At 37.3% G+C, this 20,624-nt stretch overlaps 1 protein-coding gene across 17 annotated transcripts in view; it reads left to right on the forward strand.

Moving 5' to 3' along the window:
• Positions 1-2,951: 2,951 nt before the first annotated feature.
• The window catches only part of PPFIA2 (PTPRF interacting protein alpha 2), a 495,144-nt gene continuing 477,471 nt past the window's right edge, over positions 2,952-20,624 (forward strand). For 12 of the 17 annotated variants that reach the window (XM_012442054.3, XM_064376925.1, XM_012442056.3 and 9 more), the window contains exons 1-3: positions 2,953-3,135; positions 3,852-3,959; positions 8,351-8,601. In XM_012442054.3, the coding sequence (XP_012297477.1) occupies positions 8,353-8,601 (249 nt within the window). In that variant the 5' untranslated portion in view covers positions 2,953-3,135; positions 3,852-3,959; positions 8,351-8,352. Of the gene's footprint in view, positions 3,136-3,703; positions 3,960-8,350; positions 8,602-20,624 lie in introns of those variants that run through there. The other 5 variants (XM_012442066.3, XM_012442069.3, XM_064376927.1 and 2 more) reach the window with 4 other exon arrangements.

Raw genomic sequence — 20,624 nt, forward strand, 5'->3', positions numbered from 1 at the left:
TTGATATTAGGCACTAAGACTAATAATGGCTTTCACTACTTCTACCTAAATCTGGTTGACTACTTAGAAGACAAGCATATCTCATGTTAATCATTGATTGGGCATCAAAAACAAGAGTCAGATTTATATTTGTATGGAAGACATCTTTTCTTTGAATACAAATATCAGCTCTTTTTCTCGCTCTGTGCTTCTTTTGTTCCCAAATTTTCCCATCTGTATCTACATACTGGTTCTCAGAGGGGGATCCCTGACCGCGCAGTATTAGTATCACCTGGGAACTTATTCGAGCTGTAATGAATCAGAAGCTCTAAGGATAGGGCCCAGCAATCTGTGTGGTAACAAGCCCTTCTGGAGATTCTCTTGTATGCAAATGACGGAATGTGTTCTCTTTCTGCGTCCACCAGAGGGTGTAGTTTTAAGGCAAGAATTTCCCAGTGCCATGCACCCCTCCCATCTCTCTCCATCCAGGAGATTTAACGGTTTATGTTTGAATTTTGCAGGCGTGGGAAGAAATTAAGAGTCAATCAGTCCAGCAGAAGTTCTAAGGATCTCCTTTCATTGGCCTGGGGTCTTAGAGAAGGTGGGGGTTCCTCCCAGGTTAAAAGTCCGCTTCTTCCACACCCTTTGGACTCCATGTTTGGGTCCCCTTCCACAAACACTCCCTTCGTGGAAGCGTCTTCCTTTCTCCTGGATTTTCCCTCTGGAGTCCCCTTCCACACTCTCTTGTGGAAGCTTGTCTTCTCCTCCTAAACTCCATCTCTCTCTATTCCCTAACACTCTCGCGGAAGCTGCTTTCCTCTCCTGGATTCCATCTTTCTGGATTCTCTCACTCAGTATGATAGTCAGCTGTTTCTTTCTCTCTCCTCCTGTTTCTCTCTCTTTCTAAATAAATCACTTTCTACAAACACTTGTGAGTCCAGCATTTACTGCGCACTGTGCAGTGGTCCCCCCTCTCATTCTTGAGAAGGCAGGAGACCAAGAACCTGGAGAAACATCCTCTCAGGGGAGCTGAGGGCACCCTGAACCCCTGAGCCGCAATATTACACTAACTTTAAGGGCCATTAAACTAGAGGAACTGGTGCAGGTGGTTACTCTTATGTGAATTGGCTGACCTAATGCCTTATGCAAAATTGTTAAAGTCTTTCTCAGTTTTAATATGATGTGTTATGTACATAATTTGCAGTGAAGTTAGCAGTGATAATGTAGTTTCTCAGTTGAAATTTACTAAGACTGTATCTTCTTACCAAAATATGCTTTAACTTGTGATTTTTTTTCTGCCTCCCATTATCAACCTTTTTCTTTCTGCGATATCTACCATAGGTTAGCCTTTAACTATATTTGTCAGCTGTATGTGGGGATTACTTACAATTAAAACTTGTATTTGATATATGAATGGGACTCAAGGCAATCAAAACTCTTCTTGGAAACAGTAAGAACATCTGAGCTTGTACTTAACAAACGTTGATTGCCAAGGAAATTCAAACCAAAGTTTAATAAGGAAGGAATTCTTGTACAAATAGATGTAATAGCTATCTTTAAAAATAAGAATCTCTCTCATATATAAGGAATTTTTATGTTTTGTGTAGAATTCTAGAGAGTAAAAGTTATGAGTACCGATATCTGATTAATATGTTGAAGTTATTACAACACGAAGTTTGTTTGAAAATAGACTAGGCTATCCTGTGAGGTGAGGAGTTTTCTGTAGTTAAGGGTAATTAAGCCCATCAAATTGTGGGTTGATTGGGTGGTCTAGGTCCTTCCTCCTCAAAGTATAGTACCATCTGGGAATCATTAGAAGGGTAGAATTTCAGGTTTCACCCTCATCCTAGTGAATCAGTATCTATAACTTAACAAGACCCATGGATGGTCTGTATGCGCATCATGTTTGAGAAATAGTGCTCCAGTTGACATATAATGAATTTTCATATTATTTTTATACATCTTGTAGGATGATGTTGTGTTGCAGAATTTAAGTAACAGTCTAGAATAGAAGGCGGTAGATACATGAGCTTGATCCCACTTTCCACTGTGAAGTCACTAACTGAATTAAATACTTCCCCCAGAAACAAAGATTGTTTCTTGGAGAATGTACTTAAATTTAAGAGAACAGGTATTTACATATTAGTTCTTTGTTAACTTTGGACTCTTGACTTTACACAAAAGCAAAACATAGCTTTTGGATTTCTTGTAGCACACTCTGAGAATATTTGCACTAACCCCCAAATTATACTCTGCGTTTAAACCTTCCCCCAATTCCTTCATGCATGTCCTCTTCACCAAACCCAGGATTCGTGACTCTCCCTCACAGAAACATTCCCCTTCTGCTCAGAGTAGGTACTGATTTTGTCTCCTGCTTCCTCGGTCCCTGATGGGTCTGCATGAATGGACAGCAGCAGCGGAAAGAAAAGAGAGTAGGTAAAGGGAGGTGGAGATATAGGGGGGACTGGAACGCGATGGAGAGACCAGACTCTGCTCAAAGCTAAAATTTACTCGGGCAGGGAATACTTAACACACAATTCTCATCACCAAAACAGTATGAATGGAGAAGAACTGGAGAGGTAACGAGAAATGACAGATGCCGCCACACCCTAGATTGGCTCAGGTCCCTACAACCATGACTACCGTGCCCTGGCCCAGTGGGAAGAAAGCTGCTTAAAGAAACGACGAGCACAGAAGACCCGGGAGCCAAAAGGTGCCCAAGTCCGTTCCCGTCCCCACCTGGCGCGGGCTGACACGAGCGCGGAGGCTGTAGAGCCCATTGTGTGAAGGAAGCCCGGGCGGCGGAGCGTGTACCCCCTTCCTTCCCACTTTGCCCGTCCCTGGCCCTCGCCTTCGCAGGGGGCACTGGGAGCCGCGCGAGCCTCGGCGGCCCGGGAGCGGCTCTGAGGGAGACGAGTGTATCCGCGGGCGCGTGTGCGTGAGGAGGAGAGCAAAGACGTGATTACTTCAGAATTTATTTAAGGGACGGTGGAAACCACTGCAGCAGCTTCCAGGGGAAGCCCTTGTTCCAGAGGAAGAGGAGGTGGCGGCTGCCAAGGAGGAGGAGGGGAGGAGACGGAGGAGGAGGAGTAGCAGCCACCGCACGAGGCGCGTGAGGAGAGAAGATGCCGTAGCGTCCTCACCGGCTCCCAGCAGGTTGGTTCTCCCGGCCAACGGAAGCAAGCGAGGAGGCTTGCAGAAAGGCTGGGCGGGGGAAAATGGGTGTGTGGGGGGCTGCTGCTTGCCTTTCCGGAGAAGAAGCGCCTCCTTTAAGTGAAATGAGCCACGCGAGACCGAAACAGGCTGGGGGCCAGGAGGAGACCTGTCCTGCTTTTTTTTTTTTCGCATCCCTAGGGACTCGTTTTCCCCTCAGGTTTCCAACTCTCAGGTTAGCCTTAAACTCTAGAGGGGCTCCAGGAGCCGGGCCTGGGTGGAGAACTTCCCTCCCAAATACTTCTCACGCCTTTTCCCCAAGCTCTCCTCGGGAGGGACGCCCCACACACCCCGGGTGGCCCTGGCGCGGAGAGGGAGCGGCGCCACTTGGTTAAGTTTCTGAAAGTCAAACCCGGTCCCCGGTCCCCGCCCCTGAGCTCCAGCTGCACGCGGGGAGCTGCGGCTGATCTGGCAAAGCGGCCGCGGCTGCTTTAAGAGCCGCCTCCCCCTCTCCTCCTTTGACAATGGTCTGAACCGGGCTCTGCTTCCCAAAGCAAAATTTGTAATATGCCATTTTTCCGATGGACGCTTCTCCTTTTGGCTGCTGACGGAGCCACGGGAAGATGCCGAGCTCCTGCCACGCCACCGGGCCGGGGCACGTTCCGGGAGGGCGCCGGGGCACGCGTGTGTCTGAGCTGCCTTTCTCCTCCCGTTGCTAGGGAAATGGTCCAGGAGTGCTGGGTGTGAGCCTCCCTTCTCCTCAAGCCGGAGACTGCCGTTGTCACTGATCAATTGAAGAAGCAAGGACCTGAAATCACAGACATTAGGTACAGAAGCTGTCTTTGAGTTTCACTGTCTCCTTTCGCTGTATTTTTTGACCACCTCCCCAGCCCCACCCCGCCCCCAGGGAAGATGAGATGCAAATTCTTCCTTGTTGATTACTCTTAGGTACCTTTTGCTTTCACCTCATCCTCTCCATCTCCTATCTCTCTGCCTCCTGCCTTCTTGGCTGTGTCCTGTTGGGCAGGATGAACAATTTCAGTGTGGAAATGATGAAGTCAACTTCTTCAAGGTGGCGGGGGGTGTGGCTGAGAGATAACTGTCCAGTAGTGTGGGGTGAGCTGGCTCTTCAGCGGTCTGTAAAGGCACTAGGTAAAGAAAGTGTAAAATGCGTCCATTAAAGGTGATAATCATATTTCCTGAGGACAGAGGCTTTCAAAGAGTTAAATAGGAGGGGGAATATTCATGTAATGTAATCAGACAATGGCTAGGATTTCTCTCACTGAATTACTCCTTGTAGGTTAACTGAGGTGGAGCTGGGATGGTTCTTAAGACTAAATTTTTTTAGAAGAAACTCACTATAGAGAATAATAACATTCTAACCTCTAGTAGGGCCCAAATCCTAGTGATACGATTAAAGTCATGTGTTGACAGGAAAAAAAAGAGCTTTTTGTAGCACTCTTATATCTGAAGAGGTACTGCTTGGATGGCATATATTACTAAGGAACACATGGGATCTTGAAAGCCCTTGAGTGAGGACTCCAGTGGGCATTCAAACTTTTATTTTGAAATCTGAGAAATTTAAAAGACAGTCAAGGTTATGTGCTAAGAATAAAGGAGTCCGTTTTCCTGATATAAAATTCTTCCAGCTAAATTTAAGCACTGGGATAATTAAGCCAATCAGGTTTATTATTACTTTTTTCCTTTTTCAACAAAATTAACAATGTCTCTAACTAGGCTTCAAAACCTTCCATAATTTAATAAAGAAAGCGTCAATACCTAGATGAAGATAACATGATTTATATATCAAACTGATTTTGAGGAGGGAATGATGAAAAGGCAAATATCAAAGCAAATTGTTAGGCTACCCTTTCTGGCTTTTTGGAAATTATGTGATGAATGCAGTTTTTAGTATTAAAACTGATTATAAAAGTTAAAAGTGATCTATCTGGGTGAGATGCGGTAGACACTGAATGACCATAGCCTTCTGAACTGTGCAAGTTGCTTCAGATATCATCCATTCTTTAAAAGGGTGTTTAACTCTTAAATTGAATATATATCTTTAATTGCTTTTAATACTTAAAATGTGCATTTAAGAAATTTTATACTGCATTTTAAGGATTGTTCAAATATTTTGTAATTTATGTTAGAACCTGAGTTATAATGAAAGAAACCAAGTAGTTCATGAAAGTGGCCATTTTTTTTTTTAGACTCTTTTCTAATTTTGATAAGAAGACTGGATTTACTCATTTGGGTTGACTGTAAAGAAAAAGCAGCATATATTCATCTTATTTCCTAAGTAACTTTTGAATAATTTGATTTTTATAAATTGGATTTGAAGAGTTCGAAAGTATCTACTCAAACCTTTAGGCAGTATGAGTCATAAAGGTAAAATATTGTTTCTACAAAGATTAATGTTGATCATTTTATAATAGAAATACTTAAATTTATAATTTCCCTTTATATGTTTTCATGTGTGTTCTCAGTCAGGTAACCTATTAGATCATTTTTTTTTCCTAAGCATAGATTATTGGCTTTCTTTCATGGAAGAGATAACTAAAGTTTTGACATGTAACTTGTCCTGGTTCACGCACCTTAGGAGTGGAATCAAATCAAGTTCTTTTGAGTGTAGTTTAATAGACTTTCTAAGTCCCTAAGCCACTTTTCATCATAGCACCTTCTGACTGACTAAATCAAAGATCACCTTTAATGTTGATTTAAGAGCCTAAAGTTTGTGAATGCTTAATATCCCATGGTAACAATAAGGGGTTGTTAGGATATTATATTCAGGTGAAAATTGTGCGGGGGTAATCACTGCCATTATGCTTTGCTTTGGAATTTAAAGTTGTTCTAAGTCATTCAGGGTAGAAAAAGATTAACAACATTTGTTGAGGAAGGACATAATTTAAAATACAGATTTAAGAATGAGTGTTTTGGCACAAATTGTCACAATGCTATGATTTGCACTCCCAGTATTTTGTTTTAACCTTAAATATCAAAAGTAAACACATTGGCTCCTGGTAATGATTTCTTAGAATGACATAGCTGCTCAATGTGAGATTTCATGCATGGCCTGCAAACTAATCATTTTAAATAATCAAATGTGTTGAAACACTTTTTGTTGTTGTCCAATTACTTTTCAATTAATGTAAAGAAAATTTGAAGCAGTTAAAAAGAGTCTGTGTTTTCTATCTTTGTGATAGTCTTTGAAAATCAAATTGAGATAAATGCAAGAAATAGTTTTATCCATTAAGTGTATAACAGTAGCAAGTGTAGGTATCTGGGGGTGTGTGCTTATATGCATTTCATGTGTCTACTCTTATTTATTTTAGCATACATACAAAATTGAACAAATTAAATTCCTGCCTTCAGGTAGCTCAGTGTTTTGAGCAATGAGCAAAAATTCAAAGTATTTTAAATTTTCCTAATATTCACTGACCCCTTACTTTTTTTTTTTTTTTTTTTGTGACGAAATCTTGCTCTATTGTCCAGGCTGGAGTGCGGTGGTGTGATCTCAGCTTGCTGCAACCTCTACCTCCTGGGTTCCAGCAGTTCTCTTCTCTCAGCCTCCTGAGTAGCTGGGACTACAGGCACCTGCTGCCATGCCTGGGTACTTTTTGTATTTTTAGTAGAGACAGGATTTCACTTTGTTGGTCAGGCTGGTCTCAAACTCCTAACCTCAGGTGATCCACCCGCCTCAGCCTCCCAAAGTGCTAGGATTACAGGTGTGAGCCACAACACTCAGCCCCCTTAATTTTTTTAATATAGGTTATCAGTCACAAAATGCTTTGCTTACATACTTTTTAAAAGTTTCTTTTGGTTTTCAGGAGTCCCTGACCAGATCATTCACAGATAATTGAATTTTGCTCCTCAATATCCCAATTTATATGAAGACCCATATAAAAAGTAATTAACTATTGAGCTATTAAGTCTTGACATTCTATCTGAAAATATCACCAGAAATATCTTCTCCAAGGACAGGAATGTGTAGACAGAAAAATTAATTGACCTTACATTATGAAAACTAAAGAATGCTTAAGGATCAACAGCCAAACCTGCCTTTCTTTACATCTGCCTTTTGCAAAACCAAGCCGTCTAATTAATAGCTGCTGGCTGTAATACAACAACCAAAATTGAGATGAGTTTGACTTTTCTTTGAAACATAAGCTAGAGGACGAAAGAGAAAATGAGATGATTTCTGATTTTTAAGATGCCACATAATTGTTCAATCACGCACCTATGTGTGTTTTTTCTATTTTAAATCAAATTTAAAAATATTCTGAAGAGTTCATTTATTTTATGACTGGGAACCTGTGATTAGCAGCTGAGATGTGATGTTACTACATTAGCTAATATAATTTATGACATCTGTTTTGTGGAATATTTGAAAGGGTGCTAGTTTGGATGAAAACCAGACCATGCAGCTAACAGGAAAAAAAAGGAATATTAAGTGTAATGATGAGTGTAATACCCTAAACAAATTTATGTACCTCAGTCTATTTCATAAGGCTTTTGTGTAATTCAGTCAATATTACTTATCTACTCTGTGTAGGCCACGTAGGAATTCAGGGAGAGAGCATGTAAAAGTAATAAAATGGAAAATGTAATGTCAAAAAGCTTAAAACTAGTCAGTTTGGAAAAAAAATCTGTTGATTAAAAAACAAAGTAAAAGCTGATTATTATATAAAATGAATACTCAATTATTTGTAGATTTTCTACAAGAAAGAGTAAACATTAATTCGTTGAATTACCTAAGTCATTCAAAAGTCATTTACTTCCTACCCAATGGTATTGCTTGCCATTACCAATATACATAATAACAAATAAAGGTAACATAAAAATATTCACTGTAAGAGAGTTATAAACTTGCAGATAAGAAAGATGATTAAATAATAATTAAAATAACATGTTTATGTAAATTGAATTAGGTGGGATAAATCATAAATAAAAACTTTGAGAAACAGGTGAAACCAAGTTGCATATGGGAGATGGGGCAAATGTGGTGTCATGGAAAGAGAAAGCACTTAGGCTGAAGGAAGCAAATGGATTATATTTCATTGAGGTCAAAACATTTTGCTTGGTTGGAGTTGGGGCCACAGGTAGGGGAAATAGAGACAGTTATGCTAATGAGCTGCAAATGTTTAGTGAATTGATGTCCAAATGACACTATTGGAAATCATTTCTTTACTAAGACTCCTTCCCCCTTACTTTCTTTAAGCAATGATGTGTGAAGTGATGCCCACGATTAACGAGGACACCCCAATGAGCCAAAGGGGGTCCCAAAGCAGTGGCTCGGACTCAGACTCCCATTTTGAGCAGCTGATGGTGAATATGCTAGATGAAAGGGATCGTCTTCTAGACACCCTTCGGGAGACCCAAGAAAGCCTCTCACTTGCCCAGCAAAGACTTCAGGATGTCATCTATGACCGAGACTCACTCCAGAGACAGCTCAATTCAGCCCTGCCACAGGTATGCTTCCTGGTAGCCATAGTTTCTCCTATTGTAATTGAAAGTTTAATAAGATTTAAATAAATTTCACTTTACTCCCATTCCTAATGTTACTTTTCCACTTAACATAAGTGATACGTGCATTTTGGTGAGAACAAATTAGGAATAGATAATTAGTTCACTTGAAACCTTGCTTCAAACAAAATCATGGACTATTGATGGTGGTTGGGGGTTTGTATGAGAAGCAAGAATTCTTATCTGGTCTTTCTTAAAAATTGATTGGTATGTTTTAGCGAGGTGGAAAACCACTTGTTGATCAACTTTTAATGACCAGAATGTGGAGATAGTTTTATCTTTCTTACCTTTTAAACACAATGATGACATTTGGAAATACGTATTTTACATTTTCAGTTGTGTGATCTGTCTTTGAAAATGACAGTATTTTGGAAGTCTCATGTTCAACTATTGTTTTATTTATTTACTTTTTAAAATATCTAATATCTGCTTTAAAATTCTTGGAAGTGCTAATCTATTATCCTCTCCCCTGAAAAAATCCTTTGTCTGGTTTCTTTTTATTTTAAAAACATTTTAGAGATTGATGAAAGGGAAAAATTTAAGCTTTCTTCTCATAAATGTGACATTGTTAGATTAGCTATTTATTAAATACATTTCTGTCAATCTTTGTATTTAACTGAAAAAAAAAAACTAAAAAATGTTAAGGACTGCCAGCCTATTTATTTATAAAGTTAATGATGAGAGTCAATTTACTTATTTAAGAAAAGCATAATTCTGCCTATTTTAGATATGAGAAAAAACATAAAATATTTTAGGTATGAGAAAAGACATAAAAATGAATGAGATTTTTGATATTCACTCCCATTAGACTATAATTTTCTTTTAAATATAAGGTTGATTGGCCCTCTCCTTAAAAGACAGTATACCAAATGTTGAAGAGTTGAATTCTCTCCACAAATTTATGGCTTGGAGCAAAGATATTTTTATAAATACTGAAAACTATATATTCAAAGTCGATAAAATGCTAAAGCTAGCTGTACTATTAACTCACAGAGGTATTTATGATTCTCAAAATGGAAAGGATTACTAAGAACCCCCTGTCGAATCCTGATTAGGTAATTTCATAACCCTATGTGAATAACTGCCATTCCAGTCCTTTTCATTTACAGTAAGTTTATCTTCAATATTAAATTGAATTTCAATATTCAATATAAATATTGAAATATATAATGTTTTCAATAACTCTCACTTCATAGTACCCTGGTTTGTGCCATCACACAAAATGTTTTGACTCATTTCAAAAGGCAGCTATGATAACTATACCAAATATTGTATTTTTTCAGGAAGACATTTTAGTCTTTGCAATTGCTCTTTATAAGGTGATTTTTAGAACTATCACCACTATGCTCACTCTCTTGGAGGATTATTTAAGTTGGTTAATTCTCTTGTTAAAGTGGTCCCAGAACCAGTCATACTCTTCCTCATCTACTATGACAAGCGGAAAATGGGGCAATCATTTCTTCTTCTGGATACAGTGTTTCATTAGCTTACACTGGGATTTTATTATATTTGAAGACAAGTTTAATATACCTTCAGTGTGTACTGGGACAGCAGTCAACTGAAGTTTCTCATTGACTTGCATAGATGCTGCAGTATGTTCCCATTTCCCCGATCCTCGCCCTTCTTAGAAGTTGACTCTATGTGTAAGACTCTGAATGTATCCCTTGTATATTTGTCTTTCTATATTTTACTCTAGCTTGAAGTCTTCAGTTTAAATCCTAATCTTACCAAATGCTTACCTTACTAAAAGTAATTTGGGTTTTTTAAATGTTTCTTCTGTAAAATAATAGGTGACTATTTTATTTAAAAATGTTGTAAAAATAAAGCACTAGAACCAGATACTTTAGGCAAAAAAGGAGAAAACCGAAAACTATTTTTATATATAACTGTATTGTGGAGGTAAATCTCTTCATAAAGGTACGAGATTGAAAATGTTTTATTTCTGGCTATTCTATTGTATAGAGTATCTAAATTATGGTGCCCTTTTAAAATGTTAAATTTTAATTTTTAAATACCCTGCCCAGCCTTTTATCTAAACCTCTTTGGGCCAGTTGTGTTTTGGAGCGCAGAAGTTTTCTGATTTTCTCTCTCTTTTTCTCTCTTGCTCTCTCTGTTTTTCCTCTCTCCCCAACACCATGTGTGTGTGTGTGTGTGTGTCTGTGTGTGTGTGTGTGTAGTAGTATTAGTAGTATATTATAGAACACTCCTCCTGAAGGACTATGGGCAGCACCCATATTTCCCAATGTTTCTGAAATTTTTCTAAAGAGAATTTTATGAATATTCCTACTGCATGGAAAAAATAAAGACTGTAAACAGTCTCATGATAAGTATAGGTCTGGTTTTCCCACCCTTCAAGTTCATTATATATTCACAAATAAAATATCAATTTCAGAGTGTATGGATTTTGGAATTATAGATTAGGGATTATGAACCTATACATTTAGATGGCTATACTTCCAATCTATTTTAAAAATAGTTTGAGGGGCTGGGCATGGTGGCTCATGCCTGTAATCCCAGCACTTTGGGAGACCAAGATAGGTAGATCACCTGAGGTCAGGAGTTCAAGACCAGTCTCTAACATGGTGAAACCTTGTCTCTACTAAAATACCAAAATTAGCCAGGCATGGCAGTGAACACCTGTAATCCCAGCTATTCGAGAGGCTGAGGCAGGAGAACTGCTTGAACCCGGGAGGCAGAGGTTGCAGTGAGCCAAGATTGCAGCACTGCGCTCCAGCCTGGGCAACAGAACCATTGTGCCACTGCACTCTAGCCTGGGCAACAGAGCCAGACTCTGCCTGAAAAAAAAAATACTTTGAGGATTTCTTTTTCAATATCAATTTGTATGTTGATATTATAAATATCAGCGTACCCCTAGAAATCCACAGGTCCTTGGTGATAATCCTCTTATTTTTTAAAAAACAAGTGTTTAATAACCTAGTCTGTATCTTTAGGGCCATAAGTTTTCTACAACTAATAGGGGAATATTCTTCATTAATTGCTATCTTTGAATCTTTGTGAATATTTTTACAATAATGTGCCACTGCTTGGTGGCATTGCATTTGACATTTAGCTGGAAGGAGAAAATGACTACTATAAATTTGAATTTTGAGGCAAAAATAAAGCATGTAAAATTGAAAACCACTGGAGAAACAGAAAAATGAAAATTATTTCAGCAAACACAGGATACAATTGAAAAGAGAGAGAAACTTATGACATAGGTGTCCTAAATTGCCTATTCAGTGCTTTTAGGTCTTGGTGATTGGAGTTTTACTTTAATCACTTTCTATTCTATTATTTCCTTATAAAAGAATGCAACAATAATTTTTAACAATCCTAACCATGTAAATTATTTTATAGCCATATTGTTTAGTTTTTCATTATGTTTTTGGGTATATTTGTGTTTAAAGAGTTATGGTAATTTTACATAATTCTGCATCTCCAGGCCTGATGTTTCTAAGCTCTCTCCTCAGTTTTCTACCTTATTAATGCACAGATCCATTTTAATGTTCCACAGAACCTCAGATTCAACATGCTCCAAACTCAGTCATCATCTGCCTCCAACTCACAACCTACATGTGCTCTAACTCCTTATCTAGACACCTTAAGAGTCATAGATGGTGCTTTCTTCCTCATCTCTGAATTCAGTCTTCAGTGGGCCATATGTTTTTACCTCTTAAATAATTCTCAAATCTCTCTACTCTTCTGGTTTTGGGGCACCCAACTCTGAACTTCTTTGCTCCATCTCCTAACATTTCTAGTTTTGTAAATATATCACATCATATGCTTGAATAATACGACACTGTTTGCAGTGGCCCAGCAAACTCCATTCTTTTTGCTTCATGCATGTTCATCTCACTACTTATAATGTTCTTCCTCAATATCTTTGTCTGGTTAATTTCCCATCCTAGCCAAAAGTTTAACTCTTCCAGGTACTCTTTTCTGAACCCTAAGTATATTTGTCTGTGTTCCTTACTCTTATCATTTATCATATTTTAATTAAATTATCTGTTTATGTGCCTGTTCCCCAACCTAAAGTATAAGCTCCTTGAGAACAGAAGCAGATCTCAATAATGCAAAACCTTTGAAACCACCAAAGTACTAGGCCCATAAAAATGGCTTTTAAAGTAAATGTGGAACTAAATATATGTGCATTTTGATGTAGAAAGAATAATAAACTTGAAATAGGAAGATCACTTGGTTTGTACTGTGATCCAGCTACACATCACTAGTTTGAGTCAGAATTTCTGATTTCCATGCTACAAAATGTGGTTTATACTAACACCTCATAGGGTAGCTTGTGATGATTAAAGAAAATGAGACAAGTAAAAACTAATTAATGTATAAAACATTAAATGTAGAATTACTTGCATTTCTTTTATCTAGAATGCTAAAAGATGATCATTTGTATATATGTATGTGAATAATCATTAGAATAATTAGAATAATTTAGGAATATTGACAAAATTAGCAATCCTAGACATTTTTGAGAAGAGGGGGAATACTTGTCAGTTACTAATATATTTGTTAAGAATATTTAGAGGAGAGGTAAAGGGAGTGTGCTTCCTATTGCAAAATGTCATATGTAAAAGTTTAAAATTTCTTTTCATCACCTTAATTAGCATATATTGAGGGTACACTGTGCATTATTAAATAGTTACGTATATTTGTAAAGGGGATGGGGAAAACAGTTTGGCTCTCAGACTGTTTAGGGAATAGAGTTGCTCTGAAAAAATACATAAATGGGCCCAAATAATTATAGTACTGAAAGATTATAGAAGTACTGCAAGTATTTGAATTATGAAGTTGATATGTGATTAACTACAAAAAGTTTCATGTGGAAAATGATATTAAAGAGGTATTTTTGAGAAAAGGTTGGTAAAGATTCTGAGATATTCCATGTGGAGCAGTAGAGTTGCATAGATAGAACTTTGCTGAAAGACATTTGGGAAACTGAAATTCTGCTCTGCTTCTCAGGCTAGGCTTAGGGTCTCTACTTTGCACAAAGGAGACTCTGTGGGGATTTTTGTTTGTTTTGTTTTAAAAGATTAAGTAGCAATTAATAATAATAAAAAATTTGTTTGATGAAAGGCTGTAGGATGAAAGTGAATTTCTATATAGTTCCTGTGGAGTGTAGGCATAGGATAGGAATTACTATGTAGGATAATCTGTAGAATTGTGAGTGAACTGATGACCAGATCATTAATAAAAATTATTCTATAATCTTGATTTTGGATGGATTGCATATATTCATTAGTTATCCATTGCTTAAATAATGCTATATAATAGCACAAAACTTCAATAACATACAAAAATACGGGTTTGTGGAATTCAGCTCATCTTGAATTGGCTGATCTTGGTTGGGCTAACTTTTATGTGACTGCCTAGCTGAAGGTTGCCTATGTGAGCTTTATGTCAGCTGGCTATTACCTGACCCAGGATGGCATTGGCTGAGCCAACTGGGGCCATTAACCTCTATGCCATGTGTCTAATCCTGCAATAGGCTAGACCCGGCTGGTTCTCATGATCATGGGAGAAGTGTAAGAGCAGAATGGGAATAAGCAGATGCTTCTTTAAACTTCTGCTTAAGTCATTTTTGGTAATATTCCTTGGCCAAACCCAGAGACAGTGGAAAGCAGAACAGAATTACATGGCAAAGCGTATGGCTACAGGATAAATGAAACACTGGGACTATTGGTGCAACTGATCTACCACAAATGTCACTAAAAGAGTCATTTGGGTCATTTTCATGTTAAGAGAAAGCAGATAGTGATAACCTTCTGGTGAAGTATAGAGATTCGATATAGAAATGCGACCAGAAAACCAGAAAAGACAATTGAAATGTAAAGACTATTGAAGAGAAACAACAGTCAGGGATGGGTAATGTTCTCAATGGCCAAGGCTTTGTACTTGAGTCAGAAGATCTGAATTTGAATTGGGGCTTCTTCTTCTGTTAGCTGGGAGACCATTGGAAAGTCACTTGATTTCTCTCAAACTCTGTTTCCTTAATTGAAAAGAGTAAATGATAGCTACCCTTAGGAGTGATTGAAAGGAGGTATTAGTATGTGCTTCAGAAACCCTGAGCATTTTAAATACCAGGTTTTTTTAATATATATAATTTGGGATGTGCTGGTGTACATCTTGATGAGGAATTAAGAGAGGCTACTTATGAAGGAGATATATAAGATATATATATATATATCTGCTTATGGAGGAAATATATATATATGTATATGAATATATCTTTTGACATTCTAAAATTCAAACTATTTGGGTAAATCTTATAGAGAGTAATAGATTCTACCCTGAAGGCACTTTTATTCTGAATGCATACTACCTAGGTATAAATGGACTTGCTACTTACTAGCTCAATAAACTTGGTCAAAGTGCTTACTTCAAATAATGATAGAAATTACCTCATAAGATCGTTATGAGAAACAAATGAGTTGGAACATGTCAAATGATCAATTCAATGCCTCACAGGTAGTACATGCTCAACAAGTGTTAAATGTAGCTATTGTTGCTGTTATTATCATTACAGATATTATCATCATCTTTAGCCAACCTTAACTGTACAATTTTACTGGGTAATAATGAACACTAACACAAATTGAGAGCACTAAAAATCCTTACTCTCCTCAATCTTTGTCAAATTTTAAAGGCCTTTTGATTTATCTTTAAAAAGCTCTTAATTACATTTCCTTACATTTTCCACTTCCACAATGGCCAGTCACACATATTCCTTGATTACATCAAACAACATCCCTTCCTTTTGTGCTGAGATTATAACTAAAAGAGCTCCTTCATTGTGAAACCTAATACCAGCTCACTGTTTTATCCCTGTCAAAGTGAACGATACTCCATATTTCACCTCCTGTTGTAGTCATCCTATTTTCTTAATGTGTATTTCTCTCTTCCAGTTATTGTTTCTTCTGGCCAAATGAAATGATATCCACTTGTGGCCTGTTTTGCTCATTGTTTCTTTTTCTTTTTTAACTCTTACAATCAAGCTTCTATCATCCTTGTTTTCCTAAAATACAGTACACTTGTATATGCCACCAATGTTTTACAAACCTAGTGATCCTTTCACATTCTCTGTGTTACTTGAATTCTTTTTGTTAAGCAATGCTATTAATTATTTCATCCTGAAATTCCCATGCTCTTAATTCTCCATAACCACTCCTTCTCTAGGCTGGTAGGTATGTTGTCCTTCAATCTTCATTATTTTCCTACATACTTCTACACACTTATCTATACCCATACTTGTCTTTATTTACTTACATTCTCCAGTCTTAAGCATTGTCCTTCTGGTATATGAATACTCACCTCTAAATCCTTGAACTGTTCTTTTTACCTCCTGTTTTGATTATTTTTTCCCTCTGTCTCTAGTATCTTCAATTACTTTTCCTCTAAGCTGGCTATTGTGCAAGATGTTCAAATATATTTCTTAAAATTAAAATGCTGACAAGTATAATTAACAACAAAAACAGCCCCTTGACTCTGTTTCCCCTTAGTTTCCAAATTATTTTTTCTTTTTCTATAAACTTACTCTCCAAGTTGTTGGCTCTAACTGTCTCAATTTCTTTGTCTTCTATACTACGGTCATTTTTCCTCTAACTCCCTGTTCAGAATGTTTGCTCTCATCAATAACCAATTAATAATTGTACTAGGTTTATTTTATTTGACACTGCCCTTCTCCAAAAAATAGATAAATGAATCTTATCCCCTTAATTTTCATGATATCATACTGTCTTAATGCTTAAATATTTTGTTTTGTTCCTCTCAATTTTTTTTTCTTGTGGGCAATTCCTTAGTTGCTTCTTAAATGTTCAATAACAAAGATAAGATTAATTGTAATAGCTAATATTTCTGAATACTGCCACTGTGACATTCAGTGTTTTATTTAAACACCCAGATATTAAAATGGGATTGATTCTCTCTGTCTGTTTGAGATGAAGCTAAGTGAAGCACAAGACTTTATTTCCAGGAGATGCTAAAATATAGTCCAATTAGTAAGTTTAGTCTTAACTCAGACTGCACATTTGGGCTCTACAAAGGTTGATTTGGAAAAGTTAGAAGAGAAATACAGTTGTTTTGGAGAGCTGTTGGTTTGTTGGACATAATCTACCACTTTATGTATGAGAAATGGGAGCAATTCCTGTTCACTTTAGCCAAGTGAGATGGGATTCAGGAAAAACATTCAAAGAGCTTGACAGGTTTCCTCTAGAGACTAAAGGATATAGAATCTGAACTAAAAGCAGCCACAGTGGCTGTGGATGCCCCTGCTTCTATAGCAGATGAAGGAGTCGCAAGGCAGGCAAGTCCACAAGGTTCTCCAAGGTCAAGGCAAAGGTTGGCAATGTTTGAAGAGCAACTGGGGTCCTCACAAGGTAAGCTTGCTTAGGGTTATCTTAAGCCCATAGGTGAGTAGACTCGCAGAAGCCCAGGTACCAAGATGATGAATTATGAGCAACGAATTTGGAGAGTTGATTCCAAAGAAGAGAACTGGCAGAAGGGTACTTTGAGAATGTCACAGATGCACTCCAGAAGAAAAAAAGAGTAATTTCTTGTATATTTGCCATTCCAGAAATCCCAGACAGTGGTGACAAGAGGGTCAGCCACATGCCACTGTGGTCTTTCCCCACACCTGCTAAGTTTCTTTTCACAGGCCTGAGTCTGAAGTGGTCAGAAACTGTTGCTATGAGTGGGTGATGTGAGAGTAAAGAGACCACCAGACCCCTACCCGCCAATGCAGACTTCAGGGCTTGAAGTAAGCCTGAACCGAGTGTAAGGGGCGATACTTTAGGTTAGATAGGAGCTCAGGGCTGTCTATTTTGTAATCCTGTATTGAATCACAACTATAAAATTATTAGTCTAGATAATAATTACTAGACTTTTTCATTATAAAATAAAAGATAATTTATTGTCTAATCATACCAGAGAAGCTAGGACAGCTATCTGAAATTTGGATTCATATTAATTTCTTAACTTAAGGGAATCAGAAGGGATAAAATGGTTACTAAATTCAGCTTATTCATTAATCTAGGTAGAGGTATCATCTTGATTAATATTCCAAACATTCCAATGAGGCCATTATTATTATTCCCATTTTACAGATAATAAAACCAAGGCACAGAGAGATTAGGTAATTTCTTCAGCACCACACAATTTATAAGTGGTATTCACCAGGATTCCATTAATGACATACTTTTGTTTTTACCCTGAGCCCTCTTCTTCATCTTGTTATGTTCATTGATATTAAAAATTCTCTGGAAAACTTATTTGAGAGACATGGGCCATAGAAAGCATTTCTCATGACTACTTCTAAGTTTTAGTAAGGCAAACTAATTATTATTAATTAAATTTGAAATGATTATTAGAATTCATATAATTATGCTGAATTTAATTATTCAAGGATCCCCACTCTGATATTTATGATACTATAAATTTGCCTTTTTATGCACTGAGCATACTTTATAGACTATTAGATCGTTTTTATAAGCCAGAAAGTATAGGCTGTATAGGTTGCATGAAAAGGTATTTAACTAGAAAGTAGAACACTTGGATTTCAGTTTCAACTTTTGCTAAACCCTGTGACACTGGAAAACCACTGAACTTCTGAGGTTTCTATTTACTTACATGCAAAATAATTTACTATTTTCTATTTTCTTATATACAAAAGAACTGTAACCTCTCTAATCTGTTGTATTCTTTTGCTATTTTTAAATGATTATAAAGGCCAAACATTTTAGCTGTATTAAACTATTTCATAAATAATTACTATTTTTCAACAAATAATTTAGGGCCTACTCTGTGTCAGGTTCTATGCTTATAGCATAGTATTGCTATCTATATTTTATTTTATTTTGTCTTTGGTCAGTTATGGTTTCTAGGAATACATAATGGCAAATAAGGTACTGCCTAAATTCTGCTGTCACATGTATTTGTAAATTAAGTGAAACTGGCTGTTATTTTTAGTGCTCTTATTGCCTTTTATCCTCTTCTGTGATGAACTGTACATGTTCCTAGAAAAGGTCAACTTTTTCCCTTGTGTCCTAGATCTTATCCCCTCTTGCTATTCCAGGATAAAACCTCTGCATTCTTTTTCCTACATTATAAATCTGTCCATCTCCAATAAATTATAACTGAAAGCATTAAAATGTGTTCTTACATTTTTCTTTTCTTTTTTTTTTTTTTTTACAAAAAGCCATTAACACGTCCCTCCCCCCATCACTCTACCAAGATATGACCCCATTTATCTTTCCTTTACGGCAAGGTTTTGTTCATTTCTTTATTTTTTAAATTGCCTACATCTGTTCGTATTTTTCTCTCCAAATTTTCTCTTGCATCTGCTCCTGGATTCAGGCATTCAGCCTGAATTCACCCTGACTGGAGTGGATTTGAGAGAACATGAATTTAGGTCAACTTTATCTAAACTGCTCTTGTGAACATTAGCAATATCTTCCACATTGCTAAATACAATGGTCACTTCTCAGTCTTTATTCATGCTTACTTTATCAGCAACACTAGACACAGTGAATCTCCCCTTCTTTCTTGAGACACTTTCCTCATTTGGCATAAGGATAGCCCACTTGCCTGATTTGCCTCCTTTGGATTTGGCCACTTTTCAGTCTTTATTATTAGTCACTCCTCATCATCCTGGCATCTTAATGCTTGATTACTCCAGGACCTGGATCCTGAACCTTGTCTTTTTCCATTTCTATTGACACTATTGATAATCTCATCCATCTACTGGCTTTAAATACCATCTAAATGTTGATAACTCCAGAATTTTCACCTCTTCTCCAGACATTCCTTTGACTTTCAGACACTTAATGTCTAATGTAGAAACTTAACATGTACAAAACTGAGTTCATGATCTTCACTTAGTCTTTGACATCTCAATTAATAGCAACATCAATCTTCCATTGGCTTACACCCAAAACTTCAATGTTTTACTTCTTCCACATTCTCTATTCAATTTAGCAGCAATCTCTCAGTGTTTTCTTCAAAGTATGTGCAAAATTGAACCACTGTAAGCATGTCTACTACTCCATCCTAGTCAGAGTCACCATCTCTTACTTGAATTAGATAAAATTTTCCTAACTGTTCTCCTCGCTTGTGTCTTTGTAGCTCATTGGTGTAATTCAGAGCAATAAGAGAGATTCTGATTCAGATAAAAAGTCAGAGTTTGTTTCATATCTGCTCAAATCTCTGAAATAACTTCCCATCTTAATGGAAAAGCCTAGGTCTTTAGGTCTTTAACCAGGCCTACAATGTTAACATTTGCAATTCCCCTTTAGCTATCTGATAGCATCTCTTATTGTTTTCCAGCTCACTCATTCTCTCCCACCATCCTGGTGTTCTTGCTGTCCAACATGTCAGGCATTCAACTGCCTTAGGGACTGCAGTAGCATGGAAAATTTGTCCCCTAAATAGCCACGTGGCTTGCTCTCTTTACCTTTTCAGGTCTTTACTCAAATAATCACTTCTCAGTGAGGCCATGCCTGATCACCCTGCTTAAATTTATGAAATTATTACAGCCCTCTTCCTAATATACCCAATCCCTCTTGTCTACTTTTCCTCGAAAGCGCTTATAACCACCTAGTATATATTTTATTTCTTTATCTTTCTTCCTCCACTGGGGTCTATGCTCTCTGAAGTCAGGCAGGGGTGTCTACTCTTTTGGCTTCCCTGGGCCACATTGGAAGGATGAATTGTCTTTGGCCACACATAAAATACAGCAACACTAATGATACCTGATGAGCTAAAAAGATCACCAAACATATCTCATAATGTTTTAAGAAAGTTTACAAATTTATGTTGGACTACATTCAAAGCCATCCTGAGCCTGGTGTGGCCCTTGGACCAACCCCAGGTTGGAACAGCTTGAGTCAAGGGATTCTTTTATATTTGGTTCACAGCTGTATTTTCTGCCTGCAATATCTAGCATTTAGTTCTTGTTGAAAAAA

Source organism: Aotus nancymaae, unplaced genomic scaffold (assembly GCF_030222135.1).
Source record: "Aotus nancymaae isolate 86718 unplaced genomic scaffold, 86718_ANA_hifiasm-v0.15.2.pri h1tg000016l, whole genome shotgun sequence".
NCBI lineage: Eukaryota > Metazoa > Chordata > Mammalia > Primates > Aotidae > Aotus > Aotus nancymaae.